Source organism: Saccopteryx leptura, chromosome 3 (assembly GCF_036850995.1).
Source record: "Saccopteryx leptura isolate mSacLep1 chromosome 3, mSacLep1_pri_phased_curated, whole genome shotgun sequence".
In the NCBI taxonomy this organism is placed as follows: Eukaryota; Metazoa; Chordata; class Mammalia; order Chiroptera; family Emballonuridae; genus Saccopteryx; species Saccopteryx leptura.
Genome location: NC_089505.1, coordinates 172,533,119 through 172,552,930, shown reverse-complemented (window position 1 = coordinate 172,552,930; position 19,812 = coordinate 172,533,119). Strand labels below are relative to the sequence as shown.

General features: G+C 40.1%; 1 protein-coding gene across 3 annotated transcripts in view; it reads right to left on the bottom strand.

Annotated features, from left to right (window-relative positions):
- Positions 1 to 19,812, bottom strand: part of LOC136400353 (E3 SUMO-protein ligase RanBP2-like) — an 82,496-nt gene that overhangs the window by 5,355 nt on the left and 57,329 nt on the right. For all 3 annotated transcript variants that reach the window (XM_066376879.1, XM_066376880.1, XM_066376881.1), the window contains 2 exons: positions 12,676 to 12,880; positions 1,480 to 1,581 (listed from right to left, as the gene is read on the bottom strand). In XM_066376879.1, the coding sequence (XP_066232976.1) occupies positions 1,480 to 1,581; positions 12,676 to 12,880 (307 nt within the window). The remainder of the gene's footprint in view (positions 1 to 1,479; positions 1,582 to 12,675; positions 12,881 to 19,812) is intronic.

The following is a 19,812-nucleotide window of genomic DNA, read 5'->3' as shown; positions in this document are numbered from 1 at the left end:
AAGGCTACTTCTCTGAAAAGACAAAGCACAAACTTCTTTCAGATCTAAGAATAAAATAAAGGAAGAATTGTAGTTTAAAACAAAAGGTTGGTGAATGATCTCACTGAAAAATGAAAAGTGTAGGTGAGGAATGTATGTCAGTGGGTAAGTCTTAAGGCAGGGGTCCCAAACTTTTTACACAGGGGGCCAGTTCACTGTCCCTCAGACTGTTGGAGGGCCAGACTATAAAAAAAATATGAACAAATCCCTGTGCACATTGCACATATCTTATTTTAAAGTAAAAAACAAAATGGGAACAAATACAATATTTAAAATAAAGAACGAGTAAATTTAAATCAACAAACTGACCAGTATTTCAATGGGAACTATGCTCCTCTCACTGACCACCAATGAAAGAGGTGCCCCTCCTGGAAGTGCGGTGGGGGCTGGATAAATGGCCTCAGGGGGCCGCATGCGGCCCGCGGGCCGTAGTTTGGGGACCCATCTTAAGGTATGCCTCCATAATGAGATCTGGGTCTTGCTTATTTTATACTTTGTACAGTATTGATAGGATACTATATAACAAGCAAACTAACATGTCAATTTCTATTTGGCATTATTGTTTGTGGATAACTATACCCGCTATATTGCTGTATTTGTTGACCTATTACCTTGAGACTTCAGGCTACTTCATAAATTAAAATAAAATAAAAAAAGGCAACGTGACATCAGTGAACTTAAAAATTCCAACATAAAATATCTAAAGGTAATTTCTAAAAGTTTTATATGTAGTTCCTTTTAGGGCCAGGAGGTGTGTAACAATTGTAAATATGTGATAGGGCAAAAGAACTATTTCTGATTTAGATTAGTAATTTATTCCACAAACCAAATACTTTGTGCAAGGACAATTTAAGTGGCGCTATAAGATACATGAATGACAGTATAAGAATAAAAAAATGTAATATGCCAAAAACTTGAAACAATCAAGAAAATGGATTTTTTACTATAAAAGATACCAAAAGGGACAAAAAAACCCATCAGAAAGAACACCACTAAAAATGAAAGAGTTCACCATTTAGCACAATAAATTAGCATAGATAATTAAAATCTAATCAAAGATATTATAAATAAAAATTATAAAATCAGCTCCTTAAAAAATATAAATGCACAAGTCTTGAAATGTTAACAAATCAAATCTAACTGTGCAACTAAAAAAACAATGTATCAAAATCATGGTTATTCAAAACTGGAAAGAGGGTTTTATATTTCAGGAGGAGGACAACTATCAGCATCATTTATATAGCATTAAGAGGAAATTCTTATAATTACAGTAGTAAACGTCAAAAATAAAGTACAGAAGCCCTTCCTTATCAAAAACATTAAATGAACTGGAGGATGGGGACAGGGGAATAAATGTCGAACTTATTTAAAACACTGTGGCCTTTGAGTTGTGCTTAAATTCTGTAGCATGACCATTAAAATCCCTCCGCCTGATCTTACCTTTGGAACCGAAGGCAAAATCCCCAGAATTACTGGAAGCTAAGTCTGCAAATGACAGCCCTGTACTGCTCCCAAATCCAAATGAAATTGTTTTGCTTTCCACTGCCAAAAGGAAAAGAAAATTTTAAATTCCATTTAATATACATTAAATATCAAAGTTTTACTGAGGATCTAGAAACAATGGGGGTAGAACCTTCTTTGCTACTGAGGGGTTTGAGGGTTGATATGCAGTTATCTTCTGGCTGTTTATCTGAGGAAAATGCAGCCATTCTGAGCTATTTCACTATTTCTATTTTTTTTTTTTTGTATTTTTCTGAAGTTGGAAACGGGGAGGCAGTCAGACAGACTCCCGCATGCGCCCAACTGGGATCTACCCGGCATGCCCAGCAGGGGCGATGCTCTGCCCATCTGGGGCATCGCTCTGTTGCAACCAGAGCCATTCTAGCACCTGAGGCAGAGGCCATAGAGCCATCCTCAGTTCCTGGGCCAACTTTGCTCCAATGGAGCCTTGGCTACGGGAGGGGAAGAGAGAGACAGAGAGGAAGGAGAGGGGGAAGGGTGGAGAAGCAGATGGGCGCTTCTCCTGTGTGCCCTAGTGGGACTCAAACCCAGGAATGCTGCACGCCAGGCAGACGCTCTACCACTGAGCCAACCGGCTAGGGCCAGTATTTCAAATTTTATAGGTACTATTTATTCTCAAAACTATACCAAAAGCATGCCAAATATAATTTTCCTTTTTTTCCAATTTATTTTATTTCATTGTTCCATTTAGTAGTACACTTATTGGCTGCTTCTCATATGTGCCCTGACCAGGGATTGAACCCACAATGGAACCCGCGACCGCTGAGTGACATGCTGGGAGGACACTCGATCCACTGAAGTACCCTGCCAAGGCCCAGGCCCTATTTTTTTAATTTAAATTTATTGTGTTTACATAGATTCTAGTGTCCCCCCAAAAGCATCGGCACCTCCCCCACATTCCCTTCAACATCCCCTTTGCCGCCCTGCCAACAACACCCTCCCTCTCCTTTCCTCCAGGATTTGCTTTTCTGCTCTCTATAACTGTTATGTGTATACAATTTCACCAATCTCTTTCCCTTCTCTGATCCCATCCTCTCATCTCTTTCCCTCAGACCGTTTTCCCTCTGGTCCCTTTGATCCTGCCTCTGTCTCTATTCTATTCCTCAGTTGACATTGTTCATTGGATTTCTAAAATGAGTGAGGTCATATGATATTTTTCTTTCTCTGCCTGGCTTACTTCATTTAATAGTTTCCAGGTCCATCCATGTTGTTACAAAAGGTAAGATTTCCTTCTTTTTCACGGCCACATAGTAATCCACTGTGTATATGTAGCACCGCTTTTTAATCCACTCGTCCACTGACGGACACTTGGGCTGTTTCCAGATCTTGGCTATTGTGAACAATGCTGCCATAAACATGGGGGTGCATTTCTTCTTTTGAATCAATGATGAGCTGTTCTTGGGATATATTTCTAAAAGTGAAATGCCTGGGTCAAAAGGTAGTTCTATTTTTAATTTTTTGAGGAATCTCCAATACTATTTTCCACAGTGGCTGCACCAGTCTGCATTCCCACCAGCAGTGCAGGAGAGTTCCATTTTTTTCCACACCCTCACCAGCACTTAGTCTGTGTTGTTTTGTTAATGCGTGTCATTCTGACTGGTGTGAGGTGATATCTCACTATGGTTTTAATTTGCATTTCTCTAATGATTAGTGATGTACATTTTTTCATTTGCCTATAGGCCACCTGGATGTCCTCTTTGGGGAAGTGTCTATTCATTTCTTTTGCCCATCTCTTGACTGGATTGTTTATCTTCCTGGTGTTAAGTTTTACAAGTTCTTTATAAGTTTTAGTTACTAACCCCTTATCAGACTTATTGACGAATATTTCTCCCACTGTGTGTTTTGTCAGGTTTTTTTGTTCATACTGTCTTCAGCTGTACAAAATCTTTTTAGTTTGATATAGTCCCATTCGTTTATCCTGTCTTTTATTTCACTTGCCCGTGGAAATAAATCGGAAAATATATTGTTATGAGAGATGTCAGAGAGCTTACTGACTATATTTTCTTCTAAGATGCTTACGGTTTCACAACTTACATTTAAGTCTTTTATCCATTTTGAGTTTATTTTTGTAAATGGTGTAAGTTGGTGGTCTAGTTACACTTTTTTAAGGTAGCTGTCCAATTTCCCCAACACCATTTGTTAAAGAGACGGTCTTTACTCCATTGCATGCTATTACCTCCTTTGACAAATATCAATTGTCCACAATGGTAAATAAAGGTGTATTTCTGGGTTCTCTGCTCTGTTCCTTTGATCAATTTCCTGGTTCTTATGCAGTGCCAAGCTGTTTTGAGTACAATGGCCAAGTAGTATAACTTGATATCAGAAGTATGATACCACCTGCTTTATGCTTCTTTTTCAAGATTGCTGAGGCTTTCATGTTTTTTGGTTCCATATGAATTTTTGGAGTATTTGTTCTATATCTCTGAAGTATGTCACTGGTATTTTAATAGGAATTGCATTAAATTTACAGATTGCTTTGGGTAATATAGACATTTTAATGTTTATTCTTCCGATCCATACACACAGTATACACTTCCACTTGTTTGCATCATCCTTGATTTCTTTTATCAATGTTTTATAAGTTTCCAAGTACAAGTCTTTAATCTCCTTAGTTATATTTACTCCTGGGGTCTGACCAGGCGGTGGCGCAGAGGATAGTGTCAGACTGGGATGCCGAGGACCCTGGTTCGAGACCCCGAGGTCGCCAGCTTGAGCGCAGGCTCATCTGGTTTGAGCAAAAAGCTCACCAGCTGGACCCAAGGTCGCTGGCTCGAGCAAGGGGTTCCTTGGTCTGCTGAAGGCCCGCAGTCAAGGCACATGTGAGAAAGCAACCAATAAACAACTAAGGTGTCACAATGCGCAATGAAAAACTAACAATTGATGCTTCTCATCTCTCCATTCCTGTTTGTCCCTGCCTATCCCTCTCTCTGTCTCTGTTTAAAAAAAAAAAAAATTTACTCCTGGGTACTTTGTTATTTTTCTTGCAATAGTGAAGGGGATCGTTTTCATAATTTCTCCTTGGACACTTCATTGTTGGTGTATAAAAATGCCTCTGATTTCTGAATATTAATTTTATATCCTGCCATCTTGTTAAATTCATTTATCAGGCCCAGGAGCTTTTTGAATGAGACTTTAGAGTTTTCTATGTTCAATATCATATCATCAGCAAGTAATTAGAATTTTACTTCTTCTTTTCCAATTTGGATGCCTTTTATTTCTTCTTGTCTGATAGCTGTGGCTAGGACTTCCACAACTATGTTGTATAAGAGTGGTGAAAGGGGGCAACCCTGTCTTATTTCTGATCTTAAGAGAATTGCTTTTAATTTTTGTCCATTGAGTATGATGTTGGCTATGGGTTTGTCATAGATGGCCTTTATCATGTTGAGGTATGTCCCCTGTATTCCCATTTTGCTTAGAGCTTTGATCATAAATGGGTGCTGGATTGTATCAAATACTTTTTCTGCATATATTGATATTATCATGTGGTTTTTCTCCTTCCTTTTATGTGATGAATCATATCAACTAATTTGCAAATGTACCAGCCTTTCCTCCCCAGAATAACTCCCACTTGATCATGATGTATGATTTTTTTCATGTATTGCTGGATTTGGCTTGCTAATATTTTGTTGAGAATTTTAGCATCTAAATTCATCAGGGATATTGGCCTATAGTTTTCTTTCTTTGTATTGTCTTTGCCTGGTTTTGGAATCAGAATTATGCTCGCCTCATAAAAGGAGCATGCAAGACTTTCCTCCTCTTGAATTTTTTGAAATAGTTCGAGAAGGATAGGTGTTAGTTATTCTTTGAATTATTTGGTAAAATTCGCCTGTGAAGCCATCTGACTCAGGGCTTTTGTTTGTTGGGAGTTTTTTGATAACTGTTTCTATATCATTTGTTGTAATCGATCTGTTTAGGTTTTCTGATTCTTCCAGATTTATTTTTGAAAGATTATAAGTTTCAAGGAATTTGTCCATTTCGCCTAGGTTGTCTAATTTTTTGGCATACAGTTCTTCATAGTATTTTCTTACAATCCTTTGTATTTCTGCTATGTCAGCTGTTACTTCTCCACTCTCATTTCTAATTTTACTTATTTGAGTCCTCTCTTTTTTTTTCCTTGGGGGGTTTGGTTAAGGTTCATCGATCTTGTTTACCTTTTCAAAGAACCAGCTCTTGGTTTCATTGATCCTCTGTAATTTTTTTTTAGCCTCTATGTCATGTCTTTCTGCTTTGATCTTTTTATTTTCTTCCTTCTACTTCCTCTGGGCTTTACTTGCTGTTCTTTTTCTAGTTCTTTTAGTTGCAGGGTTATTTGAGCTTTTTCTAGCTTCTTAAGTTATGACTGTAATGCTATGAACTTCCCTCTCGAGACTGTTTTTGCTGTGTCCCAAAAATTTTGAGTTGTAGTATGTTCATTTTCATTTGTATCAAGAAAATTTTTTATTTCTTCCTTGATCTCATTTTTGACCCATTCATTATTTAATAACATTATTTAGTTTCCAAGTGTTTGAGTGTTTTTCAGTTTTAGTTGATTTCTACTTTCATGTCATGATCTGAGAAGATGCTTGATATGATTTCAATCTGAAATTTGTTGAGACTCGTTTCATGTTCTAATGTGATCTATCCTAGAGAATGTACCATGAGCACTTGAAAAGAATGAATATTCTGCTTTAGGATGAAAGGTTCTGAAGATATCTAGTAAATCCAGTTGACCCAGTGTGTCCATTAAGACTGCTGTTTCTTTCATTTTCTTTCTTGAGGATCTATCCAGTGATGTTAGTGGGGTACTGAAATCCCCTACTATCATAGTATTGCTGTTGATCTCGTCCTTTCTGTCCATCAAAGTCTGCTTTATATATCTACATGCTCCTATATTACGTGCATAGATATTTATAATGGTTTTATCTCTTCCTGTTGGATTGCTCCCTTTATCATTACATAGTGACCTTCTTTATTCCTTACTAGTCTTTGTTTTAAAGTCTATTTTGTCAGATACAAGTATTGCTACCCCAGCTTTTTTTTTTTTCATTTCCACTTGCATGAAAAATTTTTCATCCTTTTACTTTCAGTCTATGTGTATCTTTTGTTTTAAGGTGGGTCTTTTGTAGACAGCATATGTATGGGTCCTGTTTTCTTATCCATGCAGCTACCCTATCTCTTTTAATTGGATCACTTAATACATTTACATTTACGGTTATTATTGCTATGTAGTTGTTTATTGCCACTTTATTCTTTAAATCTGCATTCCTCTTTTACTAGATTTTTTCCCTGCTTTGTTCTGTTTATAGCAGGCCCTTTAACATTTCTTGGCAGCATTAGTTTGGTTGTAATGAACTCCTTGAGTTTTTTTTTTTTTTGGTCTGGGAAGCTTTTTATTTCTCCTTCAATTTTAAACGATAGCCTTGCTGGATAAAGAAGTCTTGGTTGTAGGCTCTTGTTTTGCATTACTTTGACTATTTCTTTTTTTTTTTTTTTTTCTTTCATTTTTCTGAAGCTGGAAACAGGGAGAGACAGTCAGACAGACTCCCGCATGCGCCCGACCGGGCGGGATCCACCCGGCACGCCCACCATGGGGCGAAGCTCTGCCCACCAGGGGGCGATGCTCTGCCCATCCTGGGCGTCGCCATGTTGCAACCAGAGCCACTCTAGCGCCTGAGGCAGAGGCCACAGAGCCATCCCCAGCGCCCGGGCCATCTTTGCTCCAATGGAGCCTCGGCTGCGGGAGGGGAAGAGAGAGAGAGAGAGGAAAGGGCGGCGGAGGGGTGGAGAAGCAAATGGGCGCTTCTCCTGTGTGCCCTGGCCGGGAATCAAACCCGGGTCCTCCGCACGCTACTTTGACTATTTCTTGCCATTCCCTTCTGGCCTCAAGTGTTTCTGTTGAAAAGTTGGATGTCATCCTTATGGAGGCTCCTTATTAGGTGATTTCTTTTCTCTTTCAGCTCTTAGTATTCTTTCTTCATCTCTTAGCTTTGGTATTTTGATTATGATGTTTCTTGGTGTAGGTCTCTGAGTTCCTCTTTAATGGGGTTCTCTGTGCTTCTTGAACCTGTGTGACTCTTTCCTGCATCAATTTAGGGAAATATTCAGCTATGATTTCTTCAATCAGGTTCTCTAATCCCTTGTTCTTTCACTTCTCCTTCAAGAATCCCTATTTTGCGGAAATTGTTTCTCTTCATCTTGTCACAGTTCTCCCTTAAGAGTTTCCTCAGACTTTTTGATCCTCTTTTCTTTTTGCTGTTCTGCTTCCATGCTTTTGCTTATCTTGTCCTCGAAATCGCTGATTCGATCCTCTGCTTCATCCAGCCTGCTTTTAATTCCTTCTAGTGTAGTCTTCATTTCTGATATTGTGTTTGTCATTTCTGTCTGGTTATTTTTTATGATTTCAGCATCCTTTTTGATGCTTACAATTTCTATATTTAGGTGCTCATTAAGTCCATCCATTGTAGCTTTGAGATCCTTAAGCATCCTAACAATCATTATTTTTAACTCTGCACCTGGTAATTTGATTACTTCCATTTCATCCAGTTCTTTTTCTGGAGATTTTTTTGATTCATATGGCTTAAGTTCCTCTGTCTTCCCATTATTTCTGTGTGTGGTTTGCAGGCTTGTTAGAATTGTGGGTCTGAGGTTAGTTTATTTAATTTGGCTTCTCCTCCAGGCCTTTATTCCTCTGTCTCTGCTGGTTGCTTGAATTTAATTCTCCTTAACTAGTTGAGCCACTTTAAGGTCTTGATTTGCCTGCTATCTCTGTTTAACCCAGCAGGGAGCTTATGTTTGCTGATCCCAGCAGGGGGCTTAGATGAAACTGTATCCAGGAATGCAGTGTGTATGACCTCTGAGAATCTGAAGGTGTGTTCTGCCAGTTATTCTCCCAGGTGGGGCACGTTCTACCTATGAAAGAGAAGGTATAGCTCACTTCTCCCTGGAAACCTGAGTCAGTGCCCCTCCCCCTTACTTCTTTCTTCCCAAAGTTTCTTTCACACTGTTGGAGCTGGAGAGCTTTATCAAGGTGGCACACCTGTTTCCACTTTAGGCTTGTGCTGGGCAGAGGGATCGACCCCTATCCCAGCTATAGCCGCCTCCGCACTGGAGAATGAGTCAGCAGATCAGCTCAGGTAAGTCCAGGCACTTTTCTCCTCGTCACTGTTTGTCTAGCTCTCCTCACTTTCCTCATGCAAGACCAGTCAGTCCTCTCAGCCCTCCTAACCCCTGGAGCCCCAGGCAAGTGGCTGTGAGCGGTATTTTCTGCTCTGTCCCTTTAGGGCTTGCCAGCTATTTCCCACAGACGGAACTTTCACTCTTCCCCCACTCAATGCTGACCAGCTGTCTCCTCCAGTCCCTGGGTTTCTAAGTCAGGTCTCCGGATCTGAGACTGAGGGCTCCCTCCTCTTGGGGATCTCTCTCCTTGTAATGAGAGCCCTTCTGGACTCTCAGCCTCAGCCTCCCCTTGCTTCTGGGAACAGGGGAGCCCCCACCACACCCCTACACTCCCTACCAGGATCAGTGTGGACTCTTCTGTGCTCCTTGGTTTTTGAATCCTGTTCTTTTAGTCCAAAGGTGGTGTTGGGCAGATAAAATATATTATGCTCACTTTGTTAAAGATGGCACTGTTCCCCCGTGGAAGCCCATGGCCCAGGTGATATTAATGTGTGTTGGGGGCAGGCTGTGGGCAGGCAGGATCTTTGTAGCCTGGGGCTTGGTTTTAGGACAAAGCCTTTCTCACCCTTTTTGATGTAAAGTGGTGCACTCTCATGAGGAATCCCATTATGCCTCAAACAAGTGACTTTGTATCAGAGACTTCCTTGTTTGTATATTGGATTGAAAGTTTTGATTTCTACACTATAAAATGGGGGCAGACTGGGAGCTTGCGCTCTTGGTTCCTGAGATTATCATTAGAGCAGAGAGTAGAGAAAGGCCACGTGGAGGAGAGTGGCAGCCAAGATGGCGGAGTGTTAAAGGAGAAGCCAGTTAGTGCAGAGTTTGTGCAGAGAGGAGGAGATGGGGAACAAAGGAGAATGAGGCTGGTGAGGTAGACCCCTTTGATTCTAGGAAACTCGGATAAGTCAGTAGCTTTGTGAGCACTCAATGAGTGGGTTTTGGAGCCCAGTGTGTGTTTTTACTTGCCTGCTGGGTGCAAGCTAGGATTAAAGATAATGAATGGCCCACCAGTTCATGGCTCTGTTGTTTCATTACCGTCTGTCCAAATTGAATGCAAACCTGCATGGCCCTGCGGGTATGATGGTGGCTGTGGCTACTGGCTTTACAGTTGGTTTTTCACAATTGTTCCTAAGTTAATTTGTAATCCAGTTTGGTGGTGAGGTGGCTGTCTGTGCGTCTGCTTACTCCGCTGCCATCTTGGAATTCCCAAATATAATTTTATAAAAATAATATGGAGATCTATACTACATCAAATACAGAGATATACAGTTTCTACTTTATGCTGTCTTCTATAATCTAAAACATTCATTCAAAAGTAGTATTTTAGGGAACATTTTCATAAAGATTTTCTGTGTTCTCTATTATAAATGATAAGCTCATAAAAACAAAGTATTTAGCCTGGCCAGGCGGTGGTGCAGTGGATAGAGCGTTGGACTGGGATGCAGAGGACCCAGGTTCAAGACCCTGAGGTCACCGATTTGAGCGCGGACTCATCTGGTTTGAGCCCAAGGTCGCTGGCTTGAGCAAGGGGTTACTCGGTCTGCTGAAGGCCCACGGTCAAGGCACATATGAGAAAGCAATCAATGAACAACTAAGGTGTCGCAACGAAAAGCTGATGATTGATGCTTCTCATCTTTCTCCGTTCCTGTCTGTCTGTCCCTATCTATCCCTCTGACTCTGTCTCTGTGTAAAAAAACAACAACAAAAAAACCCCACAAAGTATATTTATACTGGTCATCAGAAGTTCTGGAGGGTCTTGTCTTAATTCTGCCCAAGTGCAGCTGCATGATCCTTGAAGGCCTATGCTTTGTCCTATGCTTTAGTTCCCTCATCTGAAAATGTGGTATTAGGTCTGAAGTGACCTTCCTCTGCTAGTATATTAAGACTAAAGTGCCTATATATGTAATAGTTGACTTATTCATGACTACTTTTCAAAAAAATTGGGTAAAAGACAATATGCAGAATGCAATTTTAAAAGGTTCCCCATCTAATATCAATTGAAATAAAAAAGGGGGAAAGCATATTAAATATTATTTACTATAACCAAATACTCAATTTTATGAAGCACGTAGTTAAAAGAAAAAACATTTAAGTACAGTTGACCCTTAAATAATTTATGGGATTGGGGTGCCAACCCCCAACACAGTAAAGAACCCCAATATAACATCTGACTCCCCAAAAGCTTAACTACTAATAGTCTACTGCTGCCCAGAGGTTTATGAACACATATTTTGTATGTTACACGTATATACTGTATTCCTACAATCAAGTAAGCTAGGAAAATGTTAAGAAAATAATTATAAGGAAGCTTGACCCGACAGTGGCACAGTGGATAGAGTGTCAGACTGGGACATGGAGGACCCAGGTTTGAAACCTCGTGGTCGCCAGCTTGAGCGTTGGCTCATGTGACTTGAGCGAGGCTCACCAGCTTGAGTCCAAGGTCACTGGCTTGATCAAGGGGTCACTTGGTCTGCTATAGCGCCCCTCAAGGCACATGTGAGAAAGTAATAAATAAACTACTAAGGTGCCACAAAGAATTGATGCTTTTCATCTCTCTCCTTCCTGTCTGTCCCTATCTGTCCCTCTGTCACAAAAAATAAAATTATATAAGGAAAATATATTTATAGTATTTATTGAAAAGAATCCACATAAGTAGACCCACACAATTCAAACACATGGGTCAACTGTAGTATCATAAACATTTAACAACCCTAGTATAATATTCCTACAATTACTTCGTATATACTTGAAACAGTTTTAATATACCTGAGTGACAGTTTAATTCAAGCAATACAGTAGTATGCCTTTATATGTAGTTTTGCTTTCTAGTCTACCACAGTCCAAAAATATTAAATGGAAAATTTCAGAAATAAACAACTTATAAATTCTAAATTGTGCTCTGTTTTCAGTACAGTGACACAACCTCCCACCATCATGCTCCATCGCATATGGGATGTGAACCATCCCTCTGTATGGTGTAAACAGGCTCTAGGCTACCTGTCCATTAGTCATTTAAGTTCTCTTGGTTTTCAGAAATAGAGATTACACTCACAAAACTTTTATTCCAGTATACTGTTAAAATTGTTCTATTTTATGATTGTTTTCATCTCATACTATTCCTAATTTATAAATTAAACTTTATTATATGTCTTTATAGTCAGTTCCTTCTATCCACAGAATCTCCCACCATCCTTGAACTCAACCAACTGCAGGTCATAAACAACTCAGCAACAACAAAATGTTACACTGTTACTATACTATATACTTAGTCCTACCATACAGACGGTTTTCTTGTCATTATCCCCTAAACAATACAGTACAACTATTTACACAACTTTCACTTCATAGTAAATATGATGAGTAATCTATAGATGATTAAAAATATACAAGAAGATGTGCACAGGTTGTGATGAAAATACTATCATTACATTTCATATAAGGGGCTTGAGCATCCACAGGTTTTAGTATCTGCGCATGGGGTGGGAGTTGCGGCGGGGGTGTCCTAGAACCATTCTTGAACCAAGGAATGACTGTATATAAATAAAAAAAGAAAAAGTACATCCACAGTGCAGTGCTACCTGCAGTTTTAGGTAACCCCTGGAGGGGAATCTTAAAACATATCCCCCACAAATAAGGGGCATCTACAAATAAACATACCATTACAAAGAGAATCTCTATGTAAGCAAACTGTCACTTAGTCTCAGGTAGATAGGTCAGGGTCAGAAGGCTTTGTATCCCCTAATAGCTACAATTCTAACAATTAAAATACTTTTTTATTTTCTGTCAGCAAGGTATTAATCTATGACAAATATTTTATGCCCCTTTATATATTTCAAACTTGGTTTTAAGAAAAGGAATATCAGGATCTACATTTAAAAATTCTTATCTTCTTAAACATAACAGGTATACTTTATATAATGTACATCTAGGAGGTTTTTGTAAATATATATCAAATTTTACCTTGGCTTGTAGAATCTGCATCATTTTCCTTTCTAGTAGACAAATCTACAGGTTTTTCCACAGTTCCAGAAAAAATAGATGGTGAACTAATAGATTGGGAAGTAAAATAAGGTTCTTCAGATTTACATGAAACAGGTACAGCCAATTTAGTCTCATCTGCATACACACTGTCAGCTGTGCTGGTTATTTCCTCACTCTGAGATTTCTGCAAAAGGAAGTAATAAGGAACTACCATTAAATACTGACTGATAGAAAAGGATCATATATCCCATTTTAAAGGAATTGAGGACTTGAAGTTCTAGACAAAATAGAGTAGCACAATTCATCTTCATAATCTATCTCTCCTATTCCACTCATCCTCTCTCAGTACCTACAACCAAATTAAACTTACAAAGAAAAGGCAACTAAAAGAAGCCTCTGAGAGGGTGGCTGAAAGCAGTAGGGTTAAGAATCAAACCCTCAGGGATAACTGGTGGTGAGGTTTTCAGCACCTCACCCCATATCGCAGCAGGGTGATAAAGCAGCCCAGAAAATTGGAGCTATCGATGGCATAAATAGAAAAAGTCCCCAAAAAAGCCAACTCTGGCAGGGAGTGAAAGGATCCATGTGTTGAATGATAAGACTTTAAAAAACCTATTATAACAAAGTTCCAAGAGGTAAGAACAAATACTCATAAAACAAATGAAAAGAAAGAGGATCTCAGCAAAGAAATAGACATACTATTAAAAAAAGAATCAGGCCCTGGTCGGTTGGCTCAGCGGTAGAGCGTCGGCCTGGCATGGTGGGGGATGCGGGTTCGATTCCCAGCCAGGGCACATAGGAGAGGCTCCCATTTGCTTCTCCACACCCCCCTCCCTCCTCTCTGTCTCTCTCTTCCCCTCCCGCAGCCAGGGCTCCATTGGGGTAAGGATGGCCCGGGCGCTGGGGATGGCTCCTTGGCCTCTGCCCCAGGCGCTGGAGTGGCTCTGGTCGCGGCGGAGCGATGCCCCGGAGGGGCAGAGAGTCGCCCCCTAGTGGGCGGAGCATCGCCCCTGGTGGGCGTGCCGGGTGGATCCCGGTTGGGCGCATGCGGGAGTCTGTCTGACTGTCTCTCCCCGTTTCCAGCTTCAGAAAAATACAAAAAAAAAAAAAGAATCAAATGAGAATTTTACAGTGAAAAATACAGTAACAGAAATTTAAAAATTTATAGCAGGCCAGGTAGCTCACTCTTCTGGTTAGCGTGTTATCCCGACATGCCAACACTGTAAGGTTTGATTTATCTCAGTGGATAAAGCGTCACCCCGGCACATTGAGGTTGCTGGTTCAATCCCGAGTCAGGACACATATGAGAAGCAATCAGTGAGTATACAATTAAATGAAACAAGTCGATGCTTCTCTCCCTCCTCCCTTTCTCTATCAGTGGAAAAATTAAAAAACAATTTTTTTAATTAATAAAAATCAATCAATGAATGCTTAAATGAATAAATCAATCTCTGTCTTTCTCTAAAACTAATAAACAAAATTTAAAAGTATTTTTTAAATTAGCAATATAAGGGAGGGCAAAAATAGGTTTACAGTTGTTCAAATGGAAAAGATATGCAGCTTATAATTGTTTCAATACCTTTATTAACCCAAAAGAATGTCACAGTACACTTAAGGTAAAATTTTATAAGATCTCAAACTGCCAACCTTTGTTATTTCCACATTCCTATAGTCTTTGAAAATCACTAAATCAACCTGAATTTCAGTGGCCTGCTCAGGTTAGCCCCATGGCTTCATGAGGTGGTAGAATTCATACCTACTTTTGCCCACTTCTGTTTATTTCTCCTAAGCTCACATGGAACATTTACAGAGAAAAAAACAGATTCTGGACCATAAAACACAGCTCAACAAATTAAAAAATAAAAAAATCACACAAAGTATACTCTCAATTAGCAATGAAATTTAACTATAAATTAACAGAAATATAGCTTTTAAAAATCCCAGAATAATTTAAGATTAAACTGCACACTTTAATTTCTTTTAACTGACTTCAGTGAGGTGACACTGGTTAATAACATTACATAAGTTCCAGATGCACAATTCCTAACACACTGTCTTACACTGCACTGTGTATTTACTACCTAGTTGTCCCTTTCCATCACCATTTATCTTTCCTTTCCCCTTCTACCTAACTCACACCCCTTTCCCTCTAGAAATCACCCCTCTTGCCTGTGTCTATGATCTTTTTCTTTGCTTAATCCCCTTACCTTTTTCACCCAGCTCCCCCCAACCACACTCCCCTCTGACAGCTGTCTAGTCTCTATCTAAGTCAGTGGTTCTCAACCTGTGGGTCGCGACCCCAGCAGGGTTGCCTAAAGCCATCGGAAAATACATAATGCATATCAGGTATTTACACTCCGAATCATAACTGTAGCAAAATTACAGTTATGAAGTAGCCACCAAAATTATTTTTTGGTTTGGGGTCACCGCAACATGAGGAACTGTATTGCGGGGTCACGGCATTAGAAAGGTTGAGAACTACTGCTCTAAGTGTTTCTATTTTGTTTATTAGAGTCCACATACATGTGTCAAAAAGTCTCAAGAAAATTAAAAATATTATGAACCAAATAAAAATTAAACTGTAACTTATCATATATGTAAAATCCAGCAAGGGCAAGAAAGGGGAAACTTTGTATAATGGAACGAATGTATAAAAGATTTAAAATGTATACATTTCCACCATAGGACACTAGAGAAAGAGTAAACTGAAAGCAAGAATAAGAAATAATAAAAAGTAGTGTAGAAATCAATAAAATAGGAAATTAAAAGGGGGAAAATAATCAACAAACTCAAAAGCTGATTCCTTGAAAAAAATCAATAAAACTCATAAACTTCAAACCAAGTTAAACAAAGAAAAAAGAAAAAGAGAAACCATTCTACTGATCTATGGGCATTAAAAAAGTGGTAATTTTTTTTAAGTTGAGAGGAAGGGAGATAAACAGACTCCTGCATGCATCCCAACAGGGATCCACTCGCAAACCCCCCCCCCTCACTAATGCTCAAATCACCCGAGCTATGTTTAGCACCTAAGGCTAACACATGGACCAACTAAGCTATGCTCCCTGCTTGGGGCTGATGCTTGAACCACCTGAGCCACTGGCTACAAGAGAGGAAAAGAGAACGGGGAAAGGGGGAAAGAAGCAGATGGTCACTTTTCCTGTTGTTACCTGACTAGGGATTGAACCTGGAATGTCTGCATACCAGGCTGACGTTCTATGCATTGAGCCAATGGTCCAGGGGAAAAGTGTTAAATTTTAATGAACTTCATAACTTCACAAATAGTGTTATGCCCACAAATTTGTTAACAGATGAAATAGACCAATTCTGCCTGACCAGGTGGTGGTGCAGTGGATAGAGCGTTGGACTGGGATGCCGAGGACCCAGGTTCAAGACCCCGAGGTCTCCAGTTTGAGTGTGGGTTCATCTGGTTTGAGCAAAAGCTCACCAGCTTGGACTCAAGGTTGCTGGCTCAAGCAAGGGGTTACTCGGTCTGATGAAGGCCCGTGGTCAAGGCACATATGAGAAAGCAATCAATGAACAACTAAAGCGTAGCAATGCGCAACAAAAAACTAATGATTGATGCTTCTCATCTCTCCATTCCTGTCTGTCTGTCCCTGTCTATTCCTCTTTCAGACTCTGTCTCTGTAAAAAAAATAATAAATGAAAAAAAATTTTTTAAAGAGCCTTTGTCTTTAAAAAAATAAAATAAAGAAATAGACCAAGCCTGACCAGGCAGTGGCGCAGTGGATAGAGTGTCGGACTGGGATGCGGAAGGACCCAGGTTCGAGACCCCGAGGTCGCCAGCTTGAGCACGGGCTCATCTGGCTTGAGCAAAAAAGCTCACCAGCTTGGACCCAAGGTCGCTGGCTTCAGCAAGGAGTTACTCGGTCTGATGAAGGCCCCCAGTCAAGGCACATATGAGAGGGCAGTCAATGAATAACTAAGGTGTTGCAATGCGCAACGGAAAACTAATGATTGATGCTTCTCATCTCTCCATTCCTGTCTGTCTGTCCCTGTCTATCCCTCTCTCTGACTCTCTCTCTGTCCCTGGAAAAAAAAAATAGCCTGACCAGGCAGTGGTGCAGTGGATAGAGCATCGGACTGGGATGCGGAGGACCCAGGTTTGAGACCCCGAGGTCGCCAGCTTGAGCACGGGGCTCATCTGGCTTGAGCAAAAAGCTCACCAGCTTGGACCCAAGGTCGCTGGCTCGAGCAAGGGGTTACTCGGTCTGCTGAAGGCCCGCGGGCAAGGCACATATGAGAGGGCAGTCAATAAACTAAGGTGTCGCAACAAAAAACTAATGATTGATGCTTCTCATCTCTCTCCGTTCCTGTCTGTCCCTATCTATCCCTCTCTCTGACTCTCTGACTCTCTCTCTGTCTCTGAAAAAAATTTTAAAAAATTAAAATTAAAAAAAAAAAATAGATCAATTCCCTGAAAGACACAATCTACCAAAACACATAAGAAGAAATGTATATAGCCTGACCAGGTAGTGGCACAGTGGATGGAGCATAAGACTGGGACGCAGAGCACCCAGGCTTGAAACTCTAAGGTCACTGGCTTGAGCACAAGCTCACTAGCTTGAGCATAGGGTTGCTGGCTTGAGCATGGGATCACAGATGTGACCCTATGGTCTCTGGCTTGAGCCCAAAGGTCACTGGCTTGAGCAAGGGGTCACTCACTCTGCTGTAGTCCCCCAGTCAAGGCACATATAAAAAAGCAATCAATGAACAACTAAGGTGCCACAACAAAGAATTGATGCTTCTCATCTCTCTCCCTGTTTGTCCGTCCCTCTGACTCTCTCTGTCTCTGTTCAAAAGAAAGAAGAAATAAATAATCTAAACAGGCCTATAATTAATATTTTTTAAACGTATCATATCAATTAATCCTTATAAGGCCCAGATGGTTTTAGTGGCAACTTCTAGCAAACATTCAAGAAAAAAACAGGCCCTGGCTGGCTGGCTCAGCTAGGCGTGTAGAAGTCCTGGGTTTGATTCCAAACTAGGGCACACAGTAAAAGCAACCATCTGCTTCTCTACTACTCCCCCTTCTCCCTCTCTCCCTTATCTCTCTCTCCTCCTCTCCTAGAGCTATGACTCAAACTGTTTTATCAAGTTGGCACCAGGGGCTGAGGATAGCTCCATGGCCTTGTCTCAGGCACTAAAATAGCTTGGCTGCCAAGAAATGGAGCAGCAGCTCCAGATTGGCAGAACGTCATCCAGTAGGGGGCTTGCCAGGTGGATCCTAGTCTGGGCGCATGCAGGAGTCTGTCTCTGCCTCCCGCCCCTCACTTTAAAAAAAAAGAAAGAAAAAAAGAGACTTATGGCATTAAGTATTTATATTAAAAATAAAGAATGGTCTAGCCTGACCAGGAAGTGGTGCAGTGGATAGAGTGTCGGACTGGGATGTGGAGGACTCAGGTTCAAGACCCTGAGGTCACCAGTTTGAGCACGGGCTCATCTGGTTTGAGCAAAGCTCACCAGCTTGAGCCCAAGGTCGCTGGCTGGAGCAAGGAGTCACTCGGTCTGCTGTAGCCCTTGGTCAAGGCATATATGAGAAAGCAATCAATGAACAACTAAGGAGCTGCAACGAAGAATTGATGTTTCTCATCTCTCTCCCTTCCTGTCTGTCTGTCCCTATCTGTCCCTCTCTGCCACACATACACACACACAAAAAAAATGGTCTTAAATCAGTAAGCTTCCACTTTATAAAACTAGAGAAAAGCAAAATAAACTGGATATTGTCTTCACTGGATTAATAAACTATTTAGTACCTCCAACAATGGAAAAATATGCAGTTATATAAAGAAATAATCTTTCACTATACACAATAACTTGGGACAAATCTCATGGCCTTATGCCAAGTGGAAAATAGCTGTTATCTCATGCAAACTTACAATATATTATGGCATTTTTTTCCATCTTTACAATGATTTATCACATTTAATGTCTACACCAGAGCTATCTTTGAACAACCACCAGTACTGCTACATAATGAACATCATGATAATGTTATACAATATTTTATTAAGTTATAAAAATTATGAACGTTTTAAAAAAATACAATAATCATCTCAAATAAGGTATTTCAACATATATGAAGAGCATGGTTCACAAAATATTGACAAAAGATACAATGTCCTTGCGTATCAGTTAAAGTAGCACAAGGTGGAGAAAGAATAATGTACAATTCATTTTGTGCATCAGTGCTGAAATTATTTTTGTTTTACAATACATTTTTATTTTATCTACTTGACCAAAATGTCACCCTGTTAAATTTAATCATCAAAATAAAAAGAAAAAAAAATTTATTTTAGAGAACGGAAGGGAGAAATGAAGGAGAGAGATAAGAAACATCAGCTTGTCGATGCTTCACTTTAGTTGCTCATTGATCGCTTCTCTTATATGCCTTGGGGGGGGGGGGTGACTCAAGCTGAGCCAGTAACCCTCGCTCAAGCCATCAACATTTGAGCTCAGGCTGGCGACCTCGGGATTTTGAACTGGAAACCTCAGTATTCTGGGTCAATGCTCTAGCCACTGCATCACCACCAGTCAGACAATAAATACACTTTAAGTTAAACTATTTTTAAGTTTTGAACATAAGAGTGATGCCACATTTAATCTTATTGCTTCAATGTGCAAAACCCAAACTTAGATTAGTACAATACTCTATTTGCTGAATGAGTGACTGCATGATAAAGCCTCTAGCAGCCAGCAATTAGAGAAGGAAATAAACAGAAATTACATATTGTACCCCTCTAGGAAGTCGAGGGGAACTGTTGATGATTTAAAAACTCTTTAGATTTAACATGAGAAGACACTGATTCAAGAACTTCCAATAAAACTTCCATAAATCTATTTGGTTATAAATGAGAAATGATGTCACTACACTAGCTGGTGGCCAATTACCCACATGTGCACTGAATGAGTAAGTTTAACCCTACTGAGTAGCTGGCATTCCTAGAGTGAGACGATACTGTAGAAAGGAGGCCTGCTAGACTCCTCAGTCACAGACTATGAAGGGTAGTACATTTCTTCCAGACACAGACCATGAATTGGACCACAACACTCTCTAGCCACAGATCCTTTAATTAAACCACTGCATACATAGCTAAC